Below are 23,046 nucleotides of genomic sequence, written 5' to 3'. Positions count from 1 at the left end.
TTTCTGATACAACTTTATCACATTTGATAAAAACGAAGTGCAGCAACCTTTTTTTCAACTGCAACTGTTGATTTTGAAAAGTTTGGAATCCAGAGTTTTACTCTGTAATTTATTTTCAGTGCAAGATTTCTGTAATTCTGTCATTGACAGAGCTGATCAGAAAATTCTGTTTAAACAGTGTTTTAACACACAATAGGAAAATATAGTGCCTAAGATACCACTTGATATAGGAAGAATGTGCATTTTTAGTACACAATTTTACTTTCAGTTCTGAGTTGCTGCCACAATTAGCTGAACTTTAAGAAATGTTAAAACTATTACTGGAGGCTCTCCATTCCAAAGAGTAGGATGTTGAAAGATGAATTTTAGCCAAGAAACGTATATTGCACATCTAATATGAATGGTTCTGAAATTTTACTTTAAAGATTTCTGCTATATGTGGATTTGTAAACTCCCCCTTTTGTTTCCTCTGCTCTCTGGATAGGTTTTATCATTTTATAATATTAGTCAAATGGGTTCTTTGGTGACTGGAATTAGTACTCCATCATTCTACAACATGAATCCAAAGGAGCTCTCTCAAGTTATTAGAGGCACCTTATCCCAGTATGCTTCTGATTTATCACCTGCACAACAACAAGGTATCCTCACTAAGGTAATAATAAATTCTTAATCCCCCTCTCCATGTACACCAAAGCACAATGACCTTGTATGCAGAACATGATTTTTTCTAAATACTGTCAATTACATGTGGATTTTGGCTTAATTGTTGGCTGAAATAATTACCTCCTATTTGTATTCTGTTTTCCTCTCAAACACCAAACACACTTAAAAAGTTATGTACTTTACTCTCTGTCATTCAGTACATGTTAATTTTGAGTAATGAAGTAACTCTTTACCTGCAGTCTCTTAAGGCATATTACATTGAATTGAAAGAATTTAGTCAAATCCTATGAATCTGGAAATAAGCTCTAAGTCCCATGTCTTTTTTCCTCTTTATTAGATGCTTGCATCTAGAGAGCTTTCTTCAGCAGTCACAGATATACAAGGAGCATTTTTTAAAGAAGTATGTCTTTCTGATTTATGGAAGGAAACCGGTTTTAACTCTTCAATAGTAAAAGAAAAGGAATTACGAAAGAGCCAGGTATTGAGTAGTTATCGTATTTCCATTTCAGCTGTGATTGATGCCTTTATAAATACAAAAAACAGATTTCCTCTAAAACACAGTGAAACACTTCAAAGGCAATTTTTTTAATTTTTAAAGGGGCTCCTCTCTTGATTAGGATCCCAGGCCACGTTTCCCCAATACCAAAAAAGTTGTCATTACTGTTGTTTTCCCTTCCTACTCCATTTTCAGAGGTGTGTTCTGATGCTTACTGGAGAATGGGAAGAGAGTAGAGATGGAAAAGCATATATTCAGAATGAGATTGGAGAATATGGGTAGAAGGAAAGAATCAATCCAAATATGCTTTGAGGACACTCACAACCAAAGGTCTCACTGACCTGGTCAGCATTATAAGGAATTTTTATATAAGGATAAACTGTTCTTTAATATAATAGGCACACAGCTTGTCAAGATTCTGCCACATATTTCTTCTTTCTGCACGTTGTGTAATTGCCACTTGCATTTGAAATCAATCCTGTGGTCTATACATAGAGGTATCATGATCACTGTCGTTTAACCTACATGCCATCACTTAAGTCAGTGATAATGACTATTCCTGTGAATAGGGGTTGCAGGGCTGGGGCCTCACAATCATGTTTAATGCCTTTAAAATTCATAAGAAAGATACTACAGTATTTCATTGAGCTATCATACAAATTACCCAGGATGCACTGTCATGTATTTTTAATTTCAGGCCTTGTTTCTGTATGAATTATTGTCTAAGAAAACAACAGCTCCTGCTGACCTCTTAAGGTATGGATACTAGTCTCACTGTTTCACACCCAGGTTAAATGCATTTGAAGCCTCATTTTATCATCAGGTGGCAATGAAGCAAACAGTCTTCTATAACTCTCAAAATATTTTACTTTATATAACACCTTTCATCTCATGGGACCCCAAGCCCCTTCATCTTTCTCATAAAGAGGAGCCCTTAAGCTCAAAACATATATGAAAAGACCCCCAAAGATCTTGATCAACACTTTTTAGTTTAGGCTCCGCTCTGCTTTCCGATGGCTTTAATGATTCGTTATCAGAGAAGGCCATGAAGAGGCAGGAGGTGGGGAGGGGAGATGAAATGAAGAGGACACAAAGAGGCGGGGGGGAGCGGGAGGTAAAATTAAGAGGAGAGCACAAGGAGGTGGGGAGGAATGAAGAGGGGTCCAGAAGAGGTTCTTTCTTGGGATTTGGTCTGTAGAGTGAAAGAGATGAAGATCCTCTGCCCTGAAGCATGCTAACAAATTCATGAGATCATGCAATGTTCTCTCTATCAGTATAGGGCAGTTGGTGAAAGGAGTAACGTGCCAGCAGATTGAGCGTATGAACACCGACTCTTTTCTAAATAATTTCAGATTCTTTGAAAAGAATCTCCAGTTGCTTTCTCCATATCAGGTAAAATTGGAATCATAATAGTGTGTGTATATTTTTCTATATACATAATCTAATACACAAACTGTAGGGTGATCAGGGCAGGGTGAATTCATAATTTTTTTTCAGGGAATTTCAAATCTTCTGTGTGAACTGTCCATTAACAGATTCAAATTTCACTATTTCATTTGCTGTTCAAGAATTAATTGCAGAATAATTTCTGCAGTTCATTCTTGATTTGGAGCTAATTCATGAATAATCTATTTAAAACTCATACAAACCCTGATATGCACCCAAGCATGGGCCTTTTCATCTCTGGCACACAGGAAGAGGAAGCTACAAACAACTTTGCAGAAATTGTGTACATGAAAAAACTCTCTGAGGATAAGCATAATCCTACATATGCTCATTTTTAAAATGTAATAAACACCATATCTGCATTCTTCCTCAGAATTCATAAGTGCCTAAGATTCTAAATATTTTGTTTTCAGGTTAACTGTTTGGCTTGGAAATTTTGGAAAACCTCCAACACATCTATCCCTCCCTTCCTCTTATCAGTGCTTCCGTAAGTTCTTCTTGTAGTATGCATGGCAGTATGTTCCATTTAATCCTCAACAGCTTTTTTTACTTAACCATTTAGTGCCAGAAAAGTGTATGACTCAAGCAAATGATAGTTTTATACGTAAGTCCTGATTCCAGCCAAATCAGTATCAACCAAAAGTTGTTACCATTTGATGTGTGTTAAGGGATTTGTGTGAAACAAGTCAATTTTAATCCCTGGTTCCATTCACTTCATGAGAACCATAACACTTGGAATTTATTGGTACATGGAGGACTGTTATAAAGACTAAATTGCCTTCTCACCCTTTTGAAGCGGTCTCTCTCCAGGCAGGACTGAGGCACATTGACAGGGTATTGTGTGGACAGCTTGCACTCTACCTGCTCTATGGATGAACAGAGGACTTAATTCTCTAGGCCTTTCAGTTCATCACCTTTCATAGTTGCTAAATTCACTTACATTTGTTTGTTTATTTTTTGTTTAAAGATACAGACATTTTGTGATGCCTAACTTACCAAGTAGAGCTGTTGGGGGGTGGCGGAGTTTAGTATGCCTCATGGAAAAATTTGAAAAACGAATTTTTTAATTTCATTTGAAATTTTCAGTGAAATGGAATTTTGTGACAAATTTAAAAAAAAAAGATTTTTTAATTTTTCAAAACATTTCTGTTTGTCCTGCTGGGAAAACTCTCTCTCTCTCTCTGGGGGGCGGGGGAAGAGCAGGGTGAAAAAATCAGTGGTCCATTTCTCCCTTCCTTCCTCCCACCCATGAAATGTGTAATGAAGAACTAAAATTTCTGACTTAAATGTAAGTCATTCCTTTTGATTGAAAGAGGGCTTTCTATCAGGGGAAAAAAACTTTTGATGGAAATGTTTGAATAAACTCTGGTACCAGGAATGTCTGACAGAGACCCCCTTATGCTGCATCTTCTTCTATTCCATCAGAAACAGCTGGTATACTCTGATGCTCTTGGCTTCAAAGGACTGCTCATTCAGAGAACAGAAACATTTGGAGAGCATGGCTGGTATAGCTTTGGGATTGGATTCAATTCTAAAAGGCTGTCTGCCACTCAGATGGAAAACCACATAACTTTGGTTTCATTTGGCAGCCCTTCTTAGACCATTGTAAAAGAGTGACATGTTCCAAAAATTCTTATCAGTAATCCACCCACTGCATCTTGACTCATTAGAGAGATGAGAAATGCTCGCCTCTATTGTACGTTTTTGAAGCTATATTTACTTTATAGTCCTCTAAAAGGTGCCAGCTGGAGGATTTATTGTTTTTGTGTTAACAGTTTACAGGAGTATTTCCGCCCCCCCATAAAATATTCTGTTCACTTAGCTGTGTTGGCCATGCCTGCATTGGTAGTGCTGTCAAGCTCTGCTACATACTTGCATTTTATTTTATAAAATAAATTAAAAACTACCTTTGAGGAGTTCACTTGCAAAGGGTGACTTTGGAATGTATTCTGACTTTATCACAATGGTCGTTATGTAGTAAAGCTTCTTAGTGAGCCCAGTTGTCTAGATAGCACAGCACATTGCCATATGGGAAATCAAAACTGGATGATGTTTGGTCCTTTGCTCCAGCATAGGGAGAGACTGGGAGCACAGCAGATTAGTGGTTCTCAAACTTGTCTCTGTGGCCTGTCAGTGGTCAGCAATTTGAGTCTCTAGCGGTGTCACGCACTACTCCTGACAGGGTGATTGTGGTAGGCTTGCATTGCTCTCCAGCAATCCCTCTGCCAACCCAGGAGTCTTTTCAGAGCCTGCACCCATTCTTTTACACTATATAATGAGTAACCAGTAAAGAGAGCTGCCAGTGTGGAAACCTTCTATAACCTTTATGTTCATGCATTTGTCTTACCCATTTCTAAATAAAATAAAAATGAGGAGGAGACAAGTCCTTTGACAACAGCAGCGCTCGTTCCTCTTGCAATACAGTATGTCTACACTGCAACACCTGCAGCTGGCCCATGCCAGCTGACTCAGGCTTGCATGGCTCTGGCCTCAAGGCTGTTTCATTGGCAGTGTAAACGTTCCAGGGCTCAGTTTGCAACCGAAGCTCTGGGACCCTCCCACCTTGCAGGTTTCTAAAGCCTGCGCTCCAACCTGAGCCTGCACATCTACACCAGGGTTACGAATGGATGCTTTGGCTGGCAAGTCAACCACAACACCTGGTGCTTGGATCCTGGCTCACACTCCAGTCAGAGATGTCATTTGGTTGGGCCTTTTTTCCTTAGACAGGGCAGGGTTGTGGTCATTTCATCTCACTGTGCTGATTTGTTGCAGTTGATTTCAAGAGCTAATGAAAAGCCAAGAAAGTGAGAGATATTATAGGAGAAAATAAGGGAGCAGAAAGTAACACAAAGGGAAGGGAAACCGAACAGGATATTTTATGCACCCCTGCAGTGCAGGTAATTAGGTATCTCCACTGATGGGCTGAGGACTGGGTTCCGGAATCTCAGATGAGAAACAAAGTTCCTAAAACAAGAACAAGGCCTGCTGGCCTTCCTTTCATGAAGAAAGTCTTCTGATCTGGTGTGCTCTTTCTGTCCTGGGATTGGGGAAGATGTGAAGTACTGAGATGGGTAGAGATGAGAGTGTGGACATAATCCCTGTCCCAGAAAGCACACAATCTAGATTTGACATGACAATAAGTGAGGGTCAAGCAGAACTGATGAAAAGAGAGGGAGAGGGAAGGACAAGGCTGACCAGGAAAAGCTCACATGGTGACTTTGATGTACACCTTGAGTTAACAGTATATTATTCCCCCCACACACACACACACACACACACTTCATTTCTTGTAGGTAAGAAGGCATATTTGAGTTTTGGGGAGGTATTTTTGTTAAAGAAAGTTAATGTTCACAGACAGTAACTGCTTAACCTGTGTCTGACTTTGAGGAGAGGCTTCCAAAATACCTACAGGGATTAATTTACATTTTGGAATAATGACCTGCAAAAGTTCAGCTCAGGATAAGATACTGGCATATAGGAACATGCACACACCTACTTTTCGGTTGTGATCTTCCCTGTGTTACTGATGTAACCCCTCAAATGTAAGTTTTATAATGAGAGAGTGGTCCAAGCTACAATGTTCAAATTGGGATCCAAACTTCCCCAGAGTTCAAGAGCGCTCAAATCCAGGAGTTTGGTTTGGCCCATTCTAGAGAACTGGACCAACCACCAAGTACAGATGCGGTCTGAACTTCTCCAATGTTCTGGAGAGCTCCTATCCAGGGGTCTAGTTCAAATTCCTCTCTAGATATAATCAAAATATCTCAAAGAACCTACAACACCACTTCATAGAACCCCTTTACAGAGAAGGATATGAACAGTGCTGCTTGAATGTGGTAATAAGTTTATAATTGTGGGCCAAATTCAGAAGCCACATGTAAGTTAGACCAGTGGTTCTCAACCAGGGATCCGGGGCCCCCCGGGAGAGCAGGTTTTAGGGAGTCTGCAAAGCAGGGCTGGCATTAGACTTGCTGGGGCCCAGGGCTGAAAGCCGAAGCCCAGGGCTCTGAGCCCTGCCACTTGGGGATGAAGCCTGAGCAACTTAGCTTCGCGGGGACCCCCTATGGCATGAGGTCCCAGACAGTTGCCCTGCTTACTACCCTCTAGCACAAGTCCTAGCTTTTATATGCAGAAAAACAGTTGTGGCACAGGTGGGACATAGAGTTTTTATAGCATGTCGTGGGGGTGCTTCAGAAAGAAGAAGGTTGAGAACCCCTGAGTTCAACTCCCTTAAACTCAGATTGCCTCAGAGCTGCTTATGCCCACTCTGGCATTGTTTAAGGGAAGATAAGTTGACTTACATGCTGAAGAGCTGGAAGAAGGCGTAAGCATAGGTACTGGAAGTAGGGGTGCTGGGGTTGCTGCCGCACCCTCTGGCTTGAAGTGGTTTCCATTATATACAGGGTTTACAGTTTGGTTCAATGGCTCTGAGCACCCCCACTATAAAAATTGTTCCAGCTCCCTCTGTGTAAGTGGAGACTACTTTAACTTACACCTTTTTCTAGCTCCTCAGTATGTAAGTTATGCCAATTTACCCGTCTCTGAATGTGGCCCTCTCACTTCACATGCAGTACTAGGTTGAGCTGAAATCCAGCTTTACAAACTAAGTGTTGTTGTTTTTTTGTAACTCCTTCTCCAGTGCTCAGTATCTGGAATCCATTTCAGGCACTTCGTGTGTCCCTTTCCTGATAAGTCTGGGGAAGACTGAACTGGATCTTATGATTCTAGACTCGCACAAAAAGAATACAGTCCTACAGAAAGTACAGGAGTGTCTGGTAAGCGTGGTACTTTTCTTTTGGGTGGGGAAAAAGTGCAACAAAACAAAAGCCACTTCTGCAATTACCATAAATTGGGATGGTTTCTGCCTCACAAAGTAAAATAAGTGCTACTTTAACATTGCATAGGAAGTTCTGCTTTGTGGCTTTGTCAGATTTGTGTTTTCACTGTAACACAGTACTTGCAATTTCATATTGTGCTTGATCTTATAATCCATGGACTCTACAGAAATAACCATATTGAGACATGGCTGGGACACATGGTATGGCCAAACCATGTTACAGTATGGCTTGTTCCTGTCTATGGCCTTGTCTGTACTGGCATCTTTCAGGAAATCGCTCAGAGGTGCAGCTTTACCCGCGGTAGCAGTGGTGGTAGAGCTAGAGTAGACATGGCTTAGGGATGGTCCTCTAGACCTCAGAGTTAGACAATACAGTGGTATAGACACTAGCAGCTCGTCTAGGCTAGTGCTCCCATCGTTGCTAGCACTTAGGGAGCTGCATTGGTGTTAGCCATATGGTGGGAGACTTCTTGGAAATTCTCTGCATTAGATGCTAAGTGGATAGAAAATACGTGTTATAACCATGTTAGAGAACCATATCTCATAGGCTTTCTACCAGGGTTTAAACATTGTTATCTATAACAAGGTCTCATTATTTCCTTGTGCTCTTCCATTGGTTTGTATCCACCTGTTTTCTCTTGTCTTATACTTAGATTGCAAGCTGTTTGGTGCAGGGACTGTCTTTTTTTCTGTGTTTGTACAGTGCCTAGCACAATGGGGTCCTGGGCCATGCCTAGGGCTTTCTAGACCCTACCATAATACAAATAATTTTGAATAGTAATAATAACATAACGTTATTTTTTTTTTCATCCACATGGGTAGGAACAGGATATATGTTATAATAAGGCTAGGCCACAACTGTTCCATAACCACATTTACACATGCTTAGCTTTGTAGTGTAGTCAGGATCTTTCTGATTCACACATGAGTAAGGACTGCAGAATTGGGTCCGTGTCTACACATGCTGAAAAAAAGAGGCATTTATATTTAAGGAGTAAGCGAAATTGCCATTTAGAAATTCCAGTCGAGCCAAGCATTAGAGCTCCACTTTAGTCTTAGGACCAAGCTAGTGCAAAATATGTGTGATGATCTGGACCATCAAGCCCCATAGCAGACTGTAGATACTGGCTTAGCAGGCTGCCAGTTCGTTCAGAACAAAGGTCAGATGGCTGCGAAGGGCCAAAAATTCCTGCAACTCCCTGATTTTGCAGAGTTGTTTTCGGTACAGCTCAGGGGGATTATTGCTCATGCTTTTTTATGGGTTAAAGCTGTTTAGCTCAGCAAATAAAATTTAAAGCAAAATAAAGCCTATATTTCCTGCTTGTTCCTCTCTGTTGTAGCTAGTACTGTATTTCTTATAAGCATATCAGTATCTATTCAGCTGTGTTCTCTTCTAGACTGTATGAATTCTTATGTTCTCTGCTTCCCAATGATGTTTATTCTTCTCCGTCCAAGATGTAAACATTTCTTAAAAGCTATATTCAATCCCCCGCATGACCAAAGTGATTTCATGAGAAGCCATTGCCGCATGCATTGAGTTGGTGAGGACAGCATAGACCTGGAAAGTTTTTACACCAAGAAACACATCCTGTTTCTCTAACTTTTGCTGATCCTGAGCAGCTGTACCAGGCACAGGGCATTCCCGAGGAGAGGGAAATGGATGGTCTTTTCTCCCAGGCTGCAAAGTTGCATCAGTACTGTTCTGTGACTGCTGCTGTAAACCTTGAGGCTGTAACAGTCCTGCTGCTATTGCATCTGAGCTGGATGGGGGAAATTGGCTGGTTGATCCATATAGCAGCAGATGCTCATCCCATCACACAGTACTGCTCTGCACCATAAACCTCAATGCAATGGCATGCAGGGAAAGACCCTGCAGAGGAAGGCTCTTTGGCACCCAGGGTTTGTGCCCACCCATTCCTGCACAGACTCCAGGAAACCCTGCTACCTGGTCTCCACATGGCAGAGCTTCACCAGTTTTGCTGCATCGAAGGTGCTCAGTGGATATGGAGGAGGGGGCAGGATTTTGCTCTAATTGAGATCTGTGTGTGTTGTTTTGCTTGGTTCAGTATTTAAAGGACAACATTATACATAAAGATACAACAAAACATCTTAAACTTTGCCAGATGTCTGTTGTCATTTGTTAGTAATGGAAAAGAGTGCAAAGCAACCCTGAGAGAAGCCATAGATTAACCCAGTGGTTCTCAACCAGGGGCACGTGTATCCCTGGTGGTACACAGAGGTCTTCCAGGAGCTACATCGACTCATCTAGATCAGTGGTCACCAACTGGTCGATCGCAATCGACTGGTCGATCCTGGAGACTCTCCCACTCCATCGTGATCTCTGGCTGTTAGAAGTCCAGTGGTGCAGTCGGGCTGCCCCTAAGGCAGGCTCCCTGCCCGCCCTGGCCCCATGCCACTCCCAGAAGCAGCCAGCATGCCACCGCGGCCCCAGGGGAGGGGAGCCAGGGGTCTCCATATGCTGCTCCTGCCTGCAAGCATCACCCCTGCAGCTCCCATTGGCCGGGAACGGGGAACTGTGGCCAATGGGAGCTGTGGGGGTGGTGCCTGCAGAGAGGAGCAGCGCACAGAGCCACATGCTCCCCCAGGGGGCCGCAGGCCCCTTCTGGGAGTGGCGTGTGGCTGGGCCAGGCCAGGAAGGGAAACCTGCCTTTGCATCACTTCACTGCCAACCAGGAGCCGCCCAAGGTAAGTGCCACCCAGCGGGACCCTGCACCCCAACCCTGAGCCCTCTCCCGGAGCCAGCACCCCGTACCCCCTCCTGCCTCAGGCTCAGCCCAGAGCCCCCTCCTGCACCCAAACTCCCTCCCAGAGCTTGCACCCTGCACCCCTTCCTGCACCCCAACCCACTGCCCCTGGCTCAGCCTGGAGCCCCCTCCCACACTCCCAACCCCCTGCCCCAGCCCGGTGAAAGTGAGTGAGGGTGGGGGAGAGTGAGCGACAGAGACAGGGGGATGGAGTGAGCGGGGCAGGGCTTTGGGGAAGGGGCAGGGTAGATCCTGGGTTGCACTTAAATTCATAAAGTGATCTTGTGTGTAGACCACTGATCTAGATATTTGCCTATTTTTACAACAAGCTACATAAAAAGCACTAGCAAAGTCAGTACAAACTAAAATTTCACACAATGACTTGGTTATACTGTTCTATATACTATACACTGAAATGTAAGAACAATATTATATTCAATTTGATTATTTTTTTTAATTATATGATAAAAATGAGAGAGTAAGCAAATTTTCAGTAATAGTATGCTGTGAAACTTTTGTGTTTTTATGTCTGATTTTGTAAGCAAGTATTTTTTAAGTGAGGTGAAACTTGGGCGGAACACAAGACAAATCAGACTCCTGAAAGGCATACAGTAGTCTGGAAAAGTTGAGAGCCACTGGATTAACCCACCTGCGCATCTGCCATTGTTTTGTGAGCAAGCAGTTACTGAAACTCCCAGGCTGAACATACTGTGGTACTGTTGGGCTGTGCAGTACAATACCTGATATTAACTCTACCAGCGAGGTAAACACATCAACTGTGGCCTCTTTGTTTCAGAACGGTTCCATCAGTGATGAATACGATGTGGACATACTTGGAAATCTAATCTGCCATTTACCTCCGGCAATTATACGTGATGGAATATCCCTGCGGGCCATGGCAATAGCCCTTCACCAATTCAGATTCTGCCAACGGCTCAGCCATGAACAGAAGACTGAAATTAAATACAGATTTACTGAGTTATATGGGTAAGATATTAGACATGCAGTTTTGCTTTTGCTGGGGTTAATCCATATAAAAACTCGCTATTTGCTTTGTCCAAACCAACCTGCATTTAAAAAATCCTAACCCTATGTACTTGTCTGACCTTGCAAGGCCCTACACTCAATTGATGGCATTTCTCTGTTTGGCTGTAACATGATAACTTTTGAATGATGCATCAGTTCCAACATTTCAGAGATTGTTCTAGAAACCAATGGGCAGAACCCTACTCATTTTTGGGGGAAGTGGAAAATTGGAAGGGGGAAAATGGAAGAGAGGCCCTGCCTTCTGTTCATCAGAGCCCCAGCTTCAAGCACCTCTGGAATTGTGAGGATCACAATTGGTTGATGGCACCAGTTAATGTCTTCTTGCACAATATCCCTGCTCATCTCTGCTTATCCTCCCAATAGCGTTGAACATGTTGACACTGAATGACTTGCCTCCTGGACATAAAGAAGAGAAATAAGAAGGGTGGGAAAAGGAGGGGGGCACACAGAGCCCCAGGAATGGGAGGGGAGCACAGGGCTCCTGGCATGGATGGAATGGGGTTTCACACAGAGCCCCTGACATGGAGCGGGAGTGGGGGACAGACAGATTCCTTGGCAGGGAGAGAATGGAAGACCCTAGTATGGGAGGAAGGAGGGAATCAGAGTGCACAGAGTCAGCCTCTGGCATTGGGGGAGAAGGGGGAACCTTGGAATAGGAGGAGGAGAGAATGGGGGGGCATGCAGAGCTCCTGGTATGAGTGAGGGGTGGGGAGGCTGCAGCAAGTCCCTTATGCCAAATAGAAGGAAAAAGGGGATCAGGAGGGTAGCACACAGGAAGCTTGGGGCAGGGGAGTAGTGGGATGCAAGGGGAGCCCCAAGTGTGTGCAATCAGCACAGTTTAAAGAAGCAACAAAGTGTGAGCCCCACTAATGTTAATTCATAGCTGTCATACTAGAAGACTAATTTGAACCTAACTCATATATCAGTTATACAAAGAAAACTATCCCAAATCCCCACTTTACAGGAATACACAATTTCTCTCTTGTTGTCTCTCGTTCCCTTTAGAAGAATCTCATGTTTGAAGGCAGAGCCTGAAAACAAAGTCATTGCTCCTTAGTCATCACTTAGCTAAGCTGTGCTTGCAGTCTTTTCCCCTTACATTCAGTCACTTGAGTTGATTATTTTTTGTTGCTCCTCTTTGAATTTCCTCCAAGATGTCAGTATTTTTCTAGTAATGAAGTGCTTGGAACTTGAATATATTAAAGAAAGTATTAAAAATTACTTTATTTTTCAAATGTAAGTTGAATGTCAGTTTTACTGAACACTAGGGTTTTTTTTAGCTTTTGTAATGTATATGGGCCTGATGCTCAGAGGAGATGAGTACCCACAACTGCCACTGAAGTCAAAGGAAGTGGCAGGTGCTCATCATCTCTTAAAATCAGGCCTGTGTACCTTTAGGGGCCAATCCTGCAAATATTTAAGCATGTGAGTAAAGTTACTCAAGTAGTTAATTATTTGGAGGATTGGGTCCTTAGTGTAATTTCTGTGGGACAGGGAATGTGTCTATTTTTGTTTTATAAAGTTCTTAACTCAATTTTGGTGCTGTGTAATATGATAGACTGTTATAATGAAAAAGAACAGAGGTTTTAAAAGGAGAGAGACTCATCCTTCATCAGATATTATGGTAATAGGCATGCAATAAATACTAAGAGAGATGTATGAAGAGGGGGGAAAGCACTCTCTGATTAAGGAGGGAGAGACAGCTTTGTAGATTCACCATAAATCAAGGAATTCCAGGAAAATGTGATCGGATGTTAAAACCCAAAAAGTCACTTTGGTAAATAGGCATCTATCTTTGCGACTGTACACAGTATAAGATACACATGCAGATTTAGTACTATTATGAGTCAGGATGGTATTGCAGTCATTTGGTATTTTGTGTATAATTTTCCAAAAAAATTTCTCAGCACCCCAAAGAACTGGACGGCTCAAACAACACAGGATATTGGACCATTCGTAGCTCTTTTGTCAAAAGATGAATTAACTGTCCTTGCTGAAAAGGTATCTTCTTATTTTAATTTCTAGAAGATCATTTTAAAGCTTTGCTATAGTAAATGTTGTAATTCAATTTAAAATATGTGCATTCTAGTACTTAGTGGGTGTTTAATTCTACTTGCAAGGAACCTTGTAAATATTTTTGCCCAGTCCTGCATTCCTTACTCAGTCAAAACTCCTGGGATTTAGCACGTAATGTAAAGAGTTATCTGTATTTGTACATAGATAAGTGCACACTGTTATATAGGAAGAGATTATATGTTTATGGATCTGTACACAGCCTGTACACATTCATGCTTTCAAAGCTTCAGACAGTGCAGTGTTCCCTGCTCCCCCATCATGCTATCCAAATGTGAAGAGTCACCTTGCTTGGATTAAAACTCTTCCTAACTCATTATTAACAGTGGGCACATACTGTGAACTATATATAGTGTAGTATTAACCATGTCGGTCCCAGGATAGAAGAGAGACATGGTGGGTGAGGTAATATCTTTTATTGAACCAACTTCTGTTGGTGAGAGAAATTTTTCCTATAAAAGATATTACCTCACCCACCTTGTGAGTTATATAGGTAGATGACAAGTTTGAAATCAGCAAGAAGTGTTACTGAAAACTGCTAGCTTGTGGTTCATGCCGGTCATGGGACCATGTAACAGGAGCCTCCCGCAAATCATGCTCCCTCTATCTGCGAGGAGCCAATTTACAGTCCTTTCCCCTGAACACCTGTAACAAAAGACGAGGGTGCTGAGTTGTGGTTAACCCCTTGTTCGCTGGAGCCTAGGCAGTGCTCCTGCCCCTTGTCACATCCTAACTGCTTTGTTTCAAATGGGAGGGAGTTCTGAAAATGTCTTACTGCTTTTATCTCCCCTCTTTAAGTTCCCAAATACAATTTTACAAATAGCAAAGATGGCTTGGCCAGCGTCTCCACCTGAAGAGTTTCTATCTGCTATATTTGAACCTATTCGCAACTCCATTAATAGCATTAGAGCATCTGACCCCACAACTGGTGAGTATGTCACAGGTACCTGTCCAATGTCAATGTGTTGGATTGACAGTCATGACATTTTTGACTATGCTGCTGCAACCTGAATGGTCTCTTTGTTTTGCTTTGTTGTCAAATGCGTTTTGAGAGGCAGTGTGACAAAAAGCAAAATGCCAAGTATTTTAAAGAGGTTCAGTCTTTTAGAAACATTAGAGCAAAGACTTTCACCATTAACATGCTTATCTTTTTTAATGATCAACTAATGAAATGCTTTACTTCATTAAAAATACACTACTAAACAAGGGCTGAAACATATCTGGTTGCATACAGATTTTGCATTTTAGAATTATTTTGCTTGACTTGTAGTATAAGTGAAAGTTTAATGAATAGAAAGACAGCAGAGAGCCAAAATGTTGAGCCAAAAGATACTGTCCAGTTAACATACACTGATGTCTGATAAAGGATTAACTCAGCTGTTCTAAATGTGACATCAGTGTACTGTGGTCTGTCTAAACAGACTATATTGGTTGCTACAGGTTAAAATAAATTTTAGGAAAAACACAATTGTTTGCTTATCAGAAACTCTTGTGCCAAATGAAGTCTATCCCATGTATTTATTTCACATACTTTGATTATGTGTGAGTCTATAACTACATTGTAACCTCTGGCAATTTAAAAGATCACGTGCAATGACCTAGGGAGAATATTTAAACTATGTAGTCTAATGGACTGAAAGACATACCTGCTCCTGCTATGGGTAGATTTTCAAAGGCATACATGTGGATTAGGCACCCAATGTTTTCATTGTGAGTTGGATGCCTACCTGCCTTTTGCATCTTCGAAAGCTTCACCCTGGGTTCTTTGTTTAATATAGTATAGGCCCCTATCTTTCATGGAGCTCTGTGCTCGATACCTTTAGATCTGCATGGACCCCCACTCAAATCCAGTGGAGTGATTCCAGATTTATGATGGTGTATCTGAGATCAGAATTTGGCCCTTATCATACTATATTTATATACAAAGGAGGAACAATAAATGTAGTTTTGGAGTGATGTATTCTTGCCTCAGTACAGCAAAACAATAATAATACCTAGCTCTTATTTAGCACTTTTCATCTGTAGAGCTCAAAAAAAGTTTACAAGAGGTCAGTATCATTATCTCCATTTTACAGATGGGGAAACTGAGGCACAAAGCGGTTGAGTGGCTCGCCTGAGGTTACCCAGCAGGCCAGTAGCAGAGTCAGAAACAGAACCTAATGCAGAACCGAGTCCAGTGCTCTAGGGTACACTGCCTCCCCCCATCCACTCCACTGACTTCAGTGGAGTCACTCCAGATTTACACTGGCGTAACAAAGCAAAATCTGTTTTAGTTTAGGTAGTCTAAACACTACAGGTACCAAAACACTACTGTTTTGTGGTGTAGTGTGGATGAAATTGTGTAGTGTGGATGAAATTCACCCCTCCCTGCACAGGTAGTGATTTATGGCATAAAACGAGCTTAAAGTAACCCAGCGAGTGGCCACAAGTCTGCAGTGCAGCCTGCCTTTATGTCATTTAGAACATAGTTTTCAGGCTACTGGGTCACAGCACCTGTACTGAAGTATCTGTAGTGTTTTGGGATTACCTAAACTAGAAGATTGAGGGAAGATATGATTGCTGTCTATAAATACATCAGAGGGATAAATACCAGGGAGGGAGAGGAGTTAAGCGCCAGTGTGGACATAAGAACAAATGGCTATAAACTGGCCATCAACAAGTTTAGGCTCAAAATTAGTTGAAGGTTTTTAACCATCAGAGGAGTGAAGTTCTGGAACAGTCTTCCAAAGGGAGCAATGGAGGACAAAAAACCTAGCTGGCTTAAAGACTGAGCTTGATAAGTTTATGGAGTGGATGGTCTGATGGGACTGCTACGACTGCCAGTAGCAAATATCCCCAGCTGCTGGTGATAGGACACTAGATGGGGGAAAGCTCTGAGTTACTACAGAGAATTCTTTCCCAGGTGTCTGGCTGTTGGGTCTTGCCCACATGCTCAGGGTCTAACTGATCACTGTATTTGGGGCTGGGAAGGAATTTTCCCCGGGGTCAGATTGGCTGAGACCCTGGGGGGTTTTCGCCTTTCTCTGCAGCATGAGGCACAGGTCATTTGCAGGTTTAAACTAGTATAAATGGTGAATTCTCTGTAACTTGAAGTCTTTTAAACTATGATTTGAGGACTTCCATAACTCAGCCAGAGGTTAGGCGTCTATTACAGAAGTGGATGGGTGAGGTTCTGTGGCCTGCGAGGTTCAGGAGTTCAGACTAGATGATCACGATGGTCCCCCCTTCTGACCTTAAAGTCTATGAGTAACATGGATCTAGAAGCCACTCTGGCTCACCCCAGTGGCCCCCTCTGCATTCAGGGGCAACGAGCAGCCAATGCAGAACCCCCCAGTGCTGCCACGCTCCCCACCGAAGACCATCATGGTGCTCCAGTGCCGTGGAGGCCTTTCATTCTTCAACAAATATGAATAATTTGGCTGGGGGAGAGCCTTGAAGTGTAGAGTTTGTGCTGTCATCAGACACACACAAGAAAGAAAGACTGAATTAATTTTAATGAAGTTCTGCAACATAATCACACACAGTTTATAGAGAGCTCACGTAGCAAGTTTCAGCCAGAAGTGAAGTTTTATGGCTGTCATCAGGTCAGCTGCCTCACTAATGTACCCTTGTGGTCTGAGATTGTTCTGCAGGCACCTTGCGTCTGTTTCCCCCTTCAAGAGGATTCTTAAACACACACAAACTCCTATTAAATTCAGCACACTCCTTCCTGCGGCTGCATTTATTAACATAACATTTCAAAATAAAAGTTCTCCAATCCCCATCAAGCTTCTGCTCCAATCTTCCTGCTGGGTGCCTTGCTGGAGCCAGGGCCGGCTCTAGGGTTTTTGCCATCCCAAACTCCGAAAGCACAACTGCCCAAGCAAAAAAAAAAAGGGGGGACGGGGGCGTGGACAGAATGCTGCCCAAGCAACAAAAAAACCGGATGGCCGGAATGCCGCCCCTAGAATGGTGTCACCCCAAGCACGTGTTTGCTTTGCTGGTGCCTAGAGCCGGTCCTGGCTGGAGCCTTCTTGCTCCCAGCTACAACTGACTCTGCTTGTTTTTCTCTGAGCATCCCTCCTCTTGCAGATTCCTACTGCTCTTTAGAGGACTCAGGTGTGTCTACTTTGTAACTAGGGTTGGTTGGCCCCAGGCCTCTAGCCATTAACGGGGGAAGCCACCCTGTTACAGTGACTGACTTCTAAATCCCTGAAAAACAGGATTATTATGAAAACACCTTCAGGATTGCAGTGGTCTAATGTTGCTCCTCAAACTTCATGCTAATTGGCCCAGTGTTTGCCTTTCAAAATATCCAGTTGCGGATTTGTCATAACAACAGTCATGCTTAGGACTGTAGTTTTTTTTCAATCTCTATTTCTCAGTAATATTATTTAAAATAAAAGTGAGTGTCCTATGACATTTTTTACAGAGGGGAGAGCCGAGGCAAAGAGATTAAGTGATTTACCCCAGGTTTCACAGTGAAGCAACGGCAGTGCTGGGAATAAAAGCTAGGTCTCCTGGCTCAGCGTCATGAAATACTATTGTGTATGTTCAGATCTAAGCATTTTCACATATCTGCCCCATTCATGCTTGATCAGTGTGAAATCTGATTACAGCAACAACAAGAATGAATCAGCATCAAACACAGGAAATGCTGCCAGGATTGTAATGAATACTGCCATCTGCAAACTTGCCAGCAGAGCTGGTGTGTTACAAGAAATGAACTCCTTAAGGCTTTTTTTCCCAAGAACCAAAAACATTAGGTTTTCATGACAAGGGCATGGAACTGTATTGTCTCTGCGTGGGCAACATTTACATAAGAAAAACTGACCTTTTGCAGTGGAGGAAAGTGAAACAATCTAGCTTTACAAGAGGCCAGTTTCTATTATGGACAAAGGGAAAGCAGTAATGTCTCCTGGTACAGAAGTCAAACAGCTTTTCCGTTTGCCTACAGATTCATCCTTCTCAGGGTTCTACCCACTGCCGCAGTTTTATTTGATTCAAATAAATCTGTCCTCTGCTTCCTTTTAAAGTACAAAGTTATTTTGTACGTCCTTGCTTTAATTTGTTTAGCTCTGGAAGCTCAGCTCAGAGGCAGCATCTGTGGAGTTCTGCTTTTTACTGGTGATGGCCAAATCTGAAGACATTCAGAGATTGTTTGGTTTAGATAATGACTGAACAATCGTTTGCTAAATTAGGGACAGGAGAGTGGCTAATAAGAGACCATGTTAGGATGCTAGGCTCTCCCTTGCATCAGTATCAGGGATATTAAGCCTATAGAGCAGGGGTGGCCAACCTGAGCCTGAGAAGGGCCCAGAATTTACCAATGTACATTGTCAAAGAGCCACAGTAATACTTCAGCAGCCCCCCCATCAGCTCCGCCCTGCCCCTCCCGCTCCCAGTGCCTCCCACCCTCTGGCAGCCCTGCTGATCAGCGCCTCCCGCTTCCTCCCCGCACCTCCCGATCAGCTGTTTCGTGGCATGCAGGAGGTTCTGGGGCGGGGGGCCCCAGGAGAGGAGCAAGGGCGCATAGCAGGCTCGGGGAGGGGGCGGGGCGTGTGGCAGAGCCAGGGGTTGAGTAATGAGCCCCCCCCCCCCGGGCACATTGGAAAGTTGGCGCCTGTACAAGGAGCCGCATATTAACTTCTGAAAAGCCACATGTGGCTCCGGAGCCACAGGTTGGCCACCCCTGCTATAGAGACCTGAGTTTGTCAAAATGCACAATAAAAAAAGAAGCAGAATCTGCCCTTATATCAGATATTTAACCAATACAATTTGGCAGACCAAACATTTCTATTGTAAATAAGCATCCCTTTCTGCATTTTCCTAATTCTTGGCACTTTAACAACATGCTTGACATGAGTATTGCATTTCTCTCACATTTAAGTTCTGGAAACCAATCTACTTGCCTTGTTTAAATGTCAGGCAACGCTTACAGTCATACATCTCTGACCGTGCCTTTCAAACTGAAGAGGCCTGCTACTGTATGTAATAGCTAATGAGCTGGACTTCACCAAGTCTTGTTTGAACAAAGATAGGCAGGTTTATTCAGCTGAAATTTGTGTGTGAACAAAAGTACAATACAGCTATTGTACATAGTACAAAAGTGTGAACAAAAGTACATAGCTACAGCTATGTGGAAACTTAAACTGAGGCCAAACTAAGGAACTTAATTGAGTTCTGACTCAAGCAAGACTCCCACTGAGGTCAATGGAAGACTTTATCTCAGTATTTGACTCTTAATAATGTAGGGTGCCATTTTTTTGAGCAGTGCGTAGGACAGTTAGATGCTTTCTAGCTGCTGCATGCAAATTACATTTTATTAAGATACCTTTATATGGTAACAGTTTTAAAAAGTGTGTTTGCTCCTCCTTTCCTTTCCAGCATGTGCTGCCTTACAGGGTCAGAGCAAATGTTTACCTAAATTTAGGTAAACACTAATTTTGTAGCAAGAACATTAATTGCACTTGTACTTTTAAAAAATGCATTTTTATTTCATTGCAAAAATATTTTATGCTTAAGTTAACGTCAAGATTGTTCTGGCTCCAGTTAATACATAATACATCAACATCGTAACGAGAGAGCAAAAGTCTTTGCTGCTTTGCATTTTTGTTAGTTTTCTTCAAGGAAAGAAGTCGTCCTTTCAGTCTGTGTTTTGATTTCTTCCCAGACTGCACAGGAATCACAGCTCCCTCTTCAGATGAGATAATTAAATTAGCAGAAGCAAATGCCTTTTGGTCAGTTCAGGAACTGCAGTGCCTGGATACAGATACTTTTATCAAAAATGTGGAATTCCTTGGGACTGTGATGAGTTTCAACAGATCCCAGCTTATTGTCTTGAAGGAGAAAGCTAAGCAGGTAGCTATTATGTCTGTGAAAGAAACATAAATACATAATTTAATTTACTATTATTAAAATGTGCATTTCTAAAGCCACCATTGCTGTAATAATCTCTATTGCTGCAGTAATATCCATTGCTTATTGGGGAAATAATCTAAGATTAGTCATAAAATAATATGCTCCATTGTTTTAGAGCAGAGGTGGGCAAACTACGGCCTGTGGGCCACATCCGGCCCACGGGACCGTCCTGCCTGGCCTCTGAGATCCTGGCCCAGGAGGCTGTCCCCCCGCCACCGCACGGCGCAATGCTCTGGGTGGAAGGGCTGCAGACCCTGGCATGACCCGGTGCTCTATGCTGCGTGGCTGCCTGCCCTGGTGCAGCCGTGCTGCCCGCCACTGGTGTTCCAGGCCACACGGTAAGGGGGCAGGGAATGGGGGGGTGTTTGGATAGAGGGCTGGGGAGTTTGGGGGGTGGTCGGGGCAGGATAGGGACACTCTTTCAACAGATGTGTGACACTACCACCAAGGGTGGACACAGCCAGGGAATGCATGCTCCGGGGTTCCCTTTCAACAAGACCCCCCCCATCAGTGACTATTGCAACAGATGCCTCCCTGATAGGTTGGGGCGCCCACTTGTGTCACCACAATGTTCAAGGCAAGTGGTCTGCTACGGAAACCCGGCTACATATCCGTCTCCTGGAACTCCACATGGTACACAATGCTTGCCGACATTTCCTCCCACTCAGACGAGAAACCTCAATCTCTGTTCTCACCGACGATGTGGTGTGCATGTTTTACATCAATTGCCAAGGAGGAGCCAGGTCTCATTCGCTATGCGTAGTAGCCATGAATTTATGGAACTTCTGCGTCCATAACAATATAAACATCACAGCATCATACCTACCAGGGTGCTAAAACACTACAGCCGACAACCTCAGCAGGCACTTCTCACAGGAACACGAGTGGGAAATCCATGACCGTGTTCTCTACACAATATTCCAAAAATGGGGTCATCCAGTAATCGACCTTTTCACCTCAGCAACAAATCACTAATGTCCACTATTTTGCTACAGGGCAGGCCTGGCACTGGGATCGTTAGGGGATGCTTTCCTCATCCCGTGGAACGTGTCACTCATGTATGCCTTCCCGCCGATACCACTGATCGCACGGGTCATCCACAAGATACGACTCGACAGAGCATACATCATTCTCATTGTCTCCACATGGCCCAGACAGACTTGGTTTCCGTACCTCTTACGTCTGTGCTCCACAACCGCTGCCTTTCTGGACGGACCTTCTGTCCAGAACGAGGGCCTGACGCTCCATCCAGACCCAGCGAAACTCCATCTCAAAGCGTGGTTCCTCTCTGGCTCCAACTTGGGGAAAGTAAAACAGGTATTACTAAATAACCGTCCCCTCACCACTAGAAATACTTACTGCCACAAGTGGAGAAGATTCTCCCTTTGGTGTCACCAAAAACAGCTGGACGCGACCAAGGCGCCTCTCTCTATGATCCTAGACTACCTACTAGAACGGAAGGAAATGGGGTTAGCCATAAGCTCTATTAAAGTACCCCTGGCTGCCATCACAGCCCTCCACGAACAGATAGAAGGGGCTTCAATATTCACTCACCTGATTACACGGCACTTTCTAGCAGGTATACAGAACATGTACCCAGAAGTACACCAACCTGCATCACCATGGGATCTCAATCTTGTGCTCAAATGTCTCACAAGACCTCCCTTCGAACCTCTAGCAACCTGCTCGCTCCTTCATATGTCAATGAAGGTTGCGTTCCTAGTGGCAATCACGTCTGCCAGACGTTTCAGTGAAATAGGAGCATTGATAGCTGAATCACCATACACTGTATTTACCAAAGACAAAATCACGTTACGTCCTCACCCAAAATTCTTGCCCAAAGTGGCTACAAATTTTCGTATTAATCAAACCATACACTTACCTGCCTTCTATCCCAAGCCACATAACGACTCTCGAGAAGCAACGTTGCACATGCTAGATGTCAGACTGGCTGTAGCCTTTTACTTGGACAGAACTAAACCATTTCGCAAGTCACCAAGACTATTTGTCTCTACATCAGAGCACTCCAAGGGCTCTACAATATCGACCCAGAGACTCTCCAAATGGGTCTCTACCTGTATTCAGACTTGCTACCACCTGCATCACAAAGAACCCCCTGTGAGCATCAGATCCCACTCGAAGCGATCCATGGCGACATCGATTGCATTTTTGAACAATGTCCCCTTAATAGATATTTGTAGAGCTGCAACCTGGACATCAGAGCACACTTTTGCAAAGCATTATGCTATCACCCAAGGCCTTGTCTCAGACTCTGTCGTTGGCCTGACAGTGCTCTCATCACACACTTATACATAACTCCGAACCCCTACCACCTTTGGTGGGGTACTGTTCTACAAGCACCTAGAGTGGAGCACCCACAGGGACACCACTTGAAGAAGAAGAAGTTACTCACCTTGTGAAGTAATGATGGTTCTTCGAGATGTGTGTTCCTGTGGGTGCTGCACTACCCACCCTCCTCCCCTCTACTTCGGAGTTCACACAGCCAAGCTCTGCGGTAGAGAAGGAACAGAGGGGACGGTCGGGGAGCGCGTGCTACATGAGGTGCCAACGGCTGCACCAGACGACTCCGGTGCGTGCCCTTTCCCCGACCGAGTACTGCTGTGAGAAATCTCCAATCTCCGGCGCAGGGACGCACCGACACCTAGAGTGGAGCACCCACAGGGACACACATCTTGAAGAACCATCATTACAGCACAAGGCGAGTAACTTCTTCAGTTTTCCAAATAAATATTGGCATTAATACTGAGGGATGGGAGGACAGAAAAAAAAAGCAACAAAGAGAGACAAAAATGTTTACA

The 23,046-nt window shown here is 43.4% G+C and overlaps 1 protein-coding gene across 1 annotated transcript in view; it reads left to right on the top strand.

The window, feature by feature from the left end:
- The window catches only part of OTOA (otoancorin), a 54,162-nt gene that overhangs the window by 14,273 nt on the left and 16,843 nt on the right, over positions 1-23,046 (top strand). Inside the window, exons 13-22 of the mRNA XM_073362180.1 lie at positions 485-652; positions 1,001-1,141; positions 1,857-1,915; positions 2,434-2,551; positions 3,019-3,092; positions 7,245-7,380; positions 11,004-11,194; positions 13,162-13,255; positions 14,126-14,255; positions 19,980-20,167. Coding sequence (XP_073218281.1) covers positions 485-652; positions 1,001-1,141; positions 1,857-1,915; positions 2,434-2,551; positions 3,019-3,092; positions 7,245-7,380; positions 11,004-11,194; positions 13,162-13,255; positions 14,126-14,255; positions 19,980-20,167 — 1,299 coding nt within the window. The remainder of the gene's footprint in view (positions 1-484; positions 653-1,000; positions 1,142-1,856; positions 1,916-2,433; positions 2,552-3,018; positions 3,093-7,244; positions 7,381-11,003; positions 11,195-13,161; positions 13,256-14,125; positions 14,256-19,979; positions 20,168-23,046) is intronic.

This window comes from Lepidochelys kempii, chromosome 10 (genome assembly GCF_965140265.1).
Source record: "Lepidochelys kempii isolate rLepKem1 chromosome 10, rLepKem1.hap2, whole genome shotgun sequence".
Taxonomy (NCBI): domain Eukaryota; kingdom Metazoa; phylum Chordata; order Testudines; family Cheloniidae; genus Lepidochelys; species Lepidochelys kempii.
The sequence above is the reverse complement of the archived record's forward strand: the minus strand, read 5'-3'. Positions and strand labels throughout refer to the sequence as shown.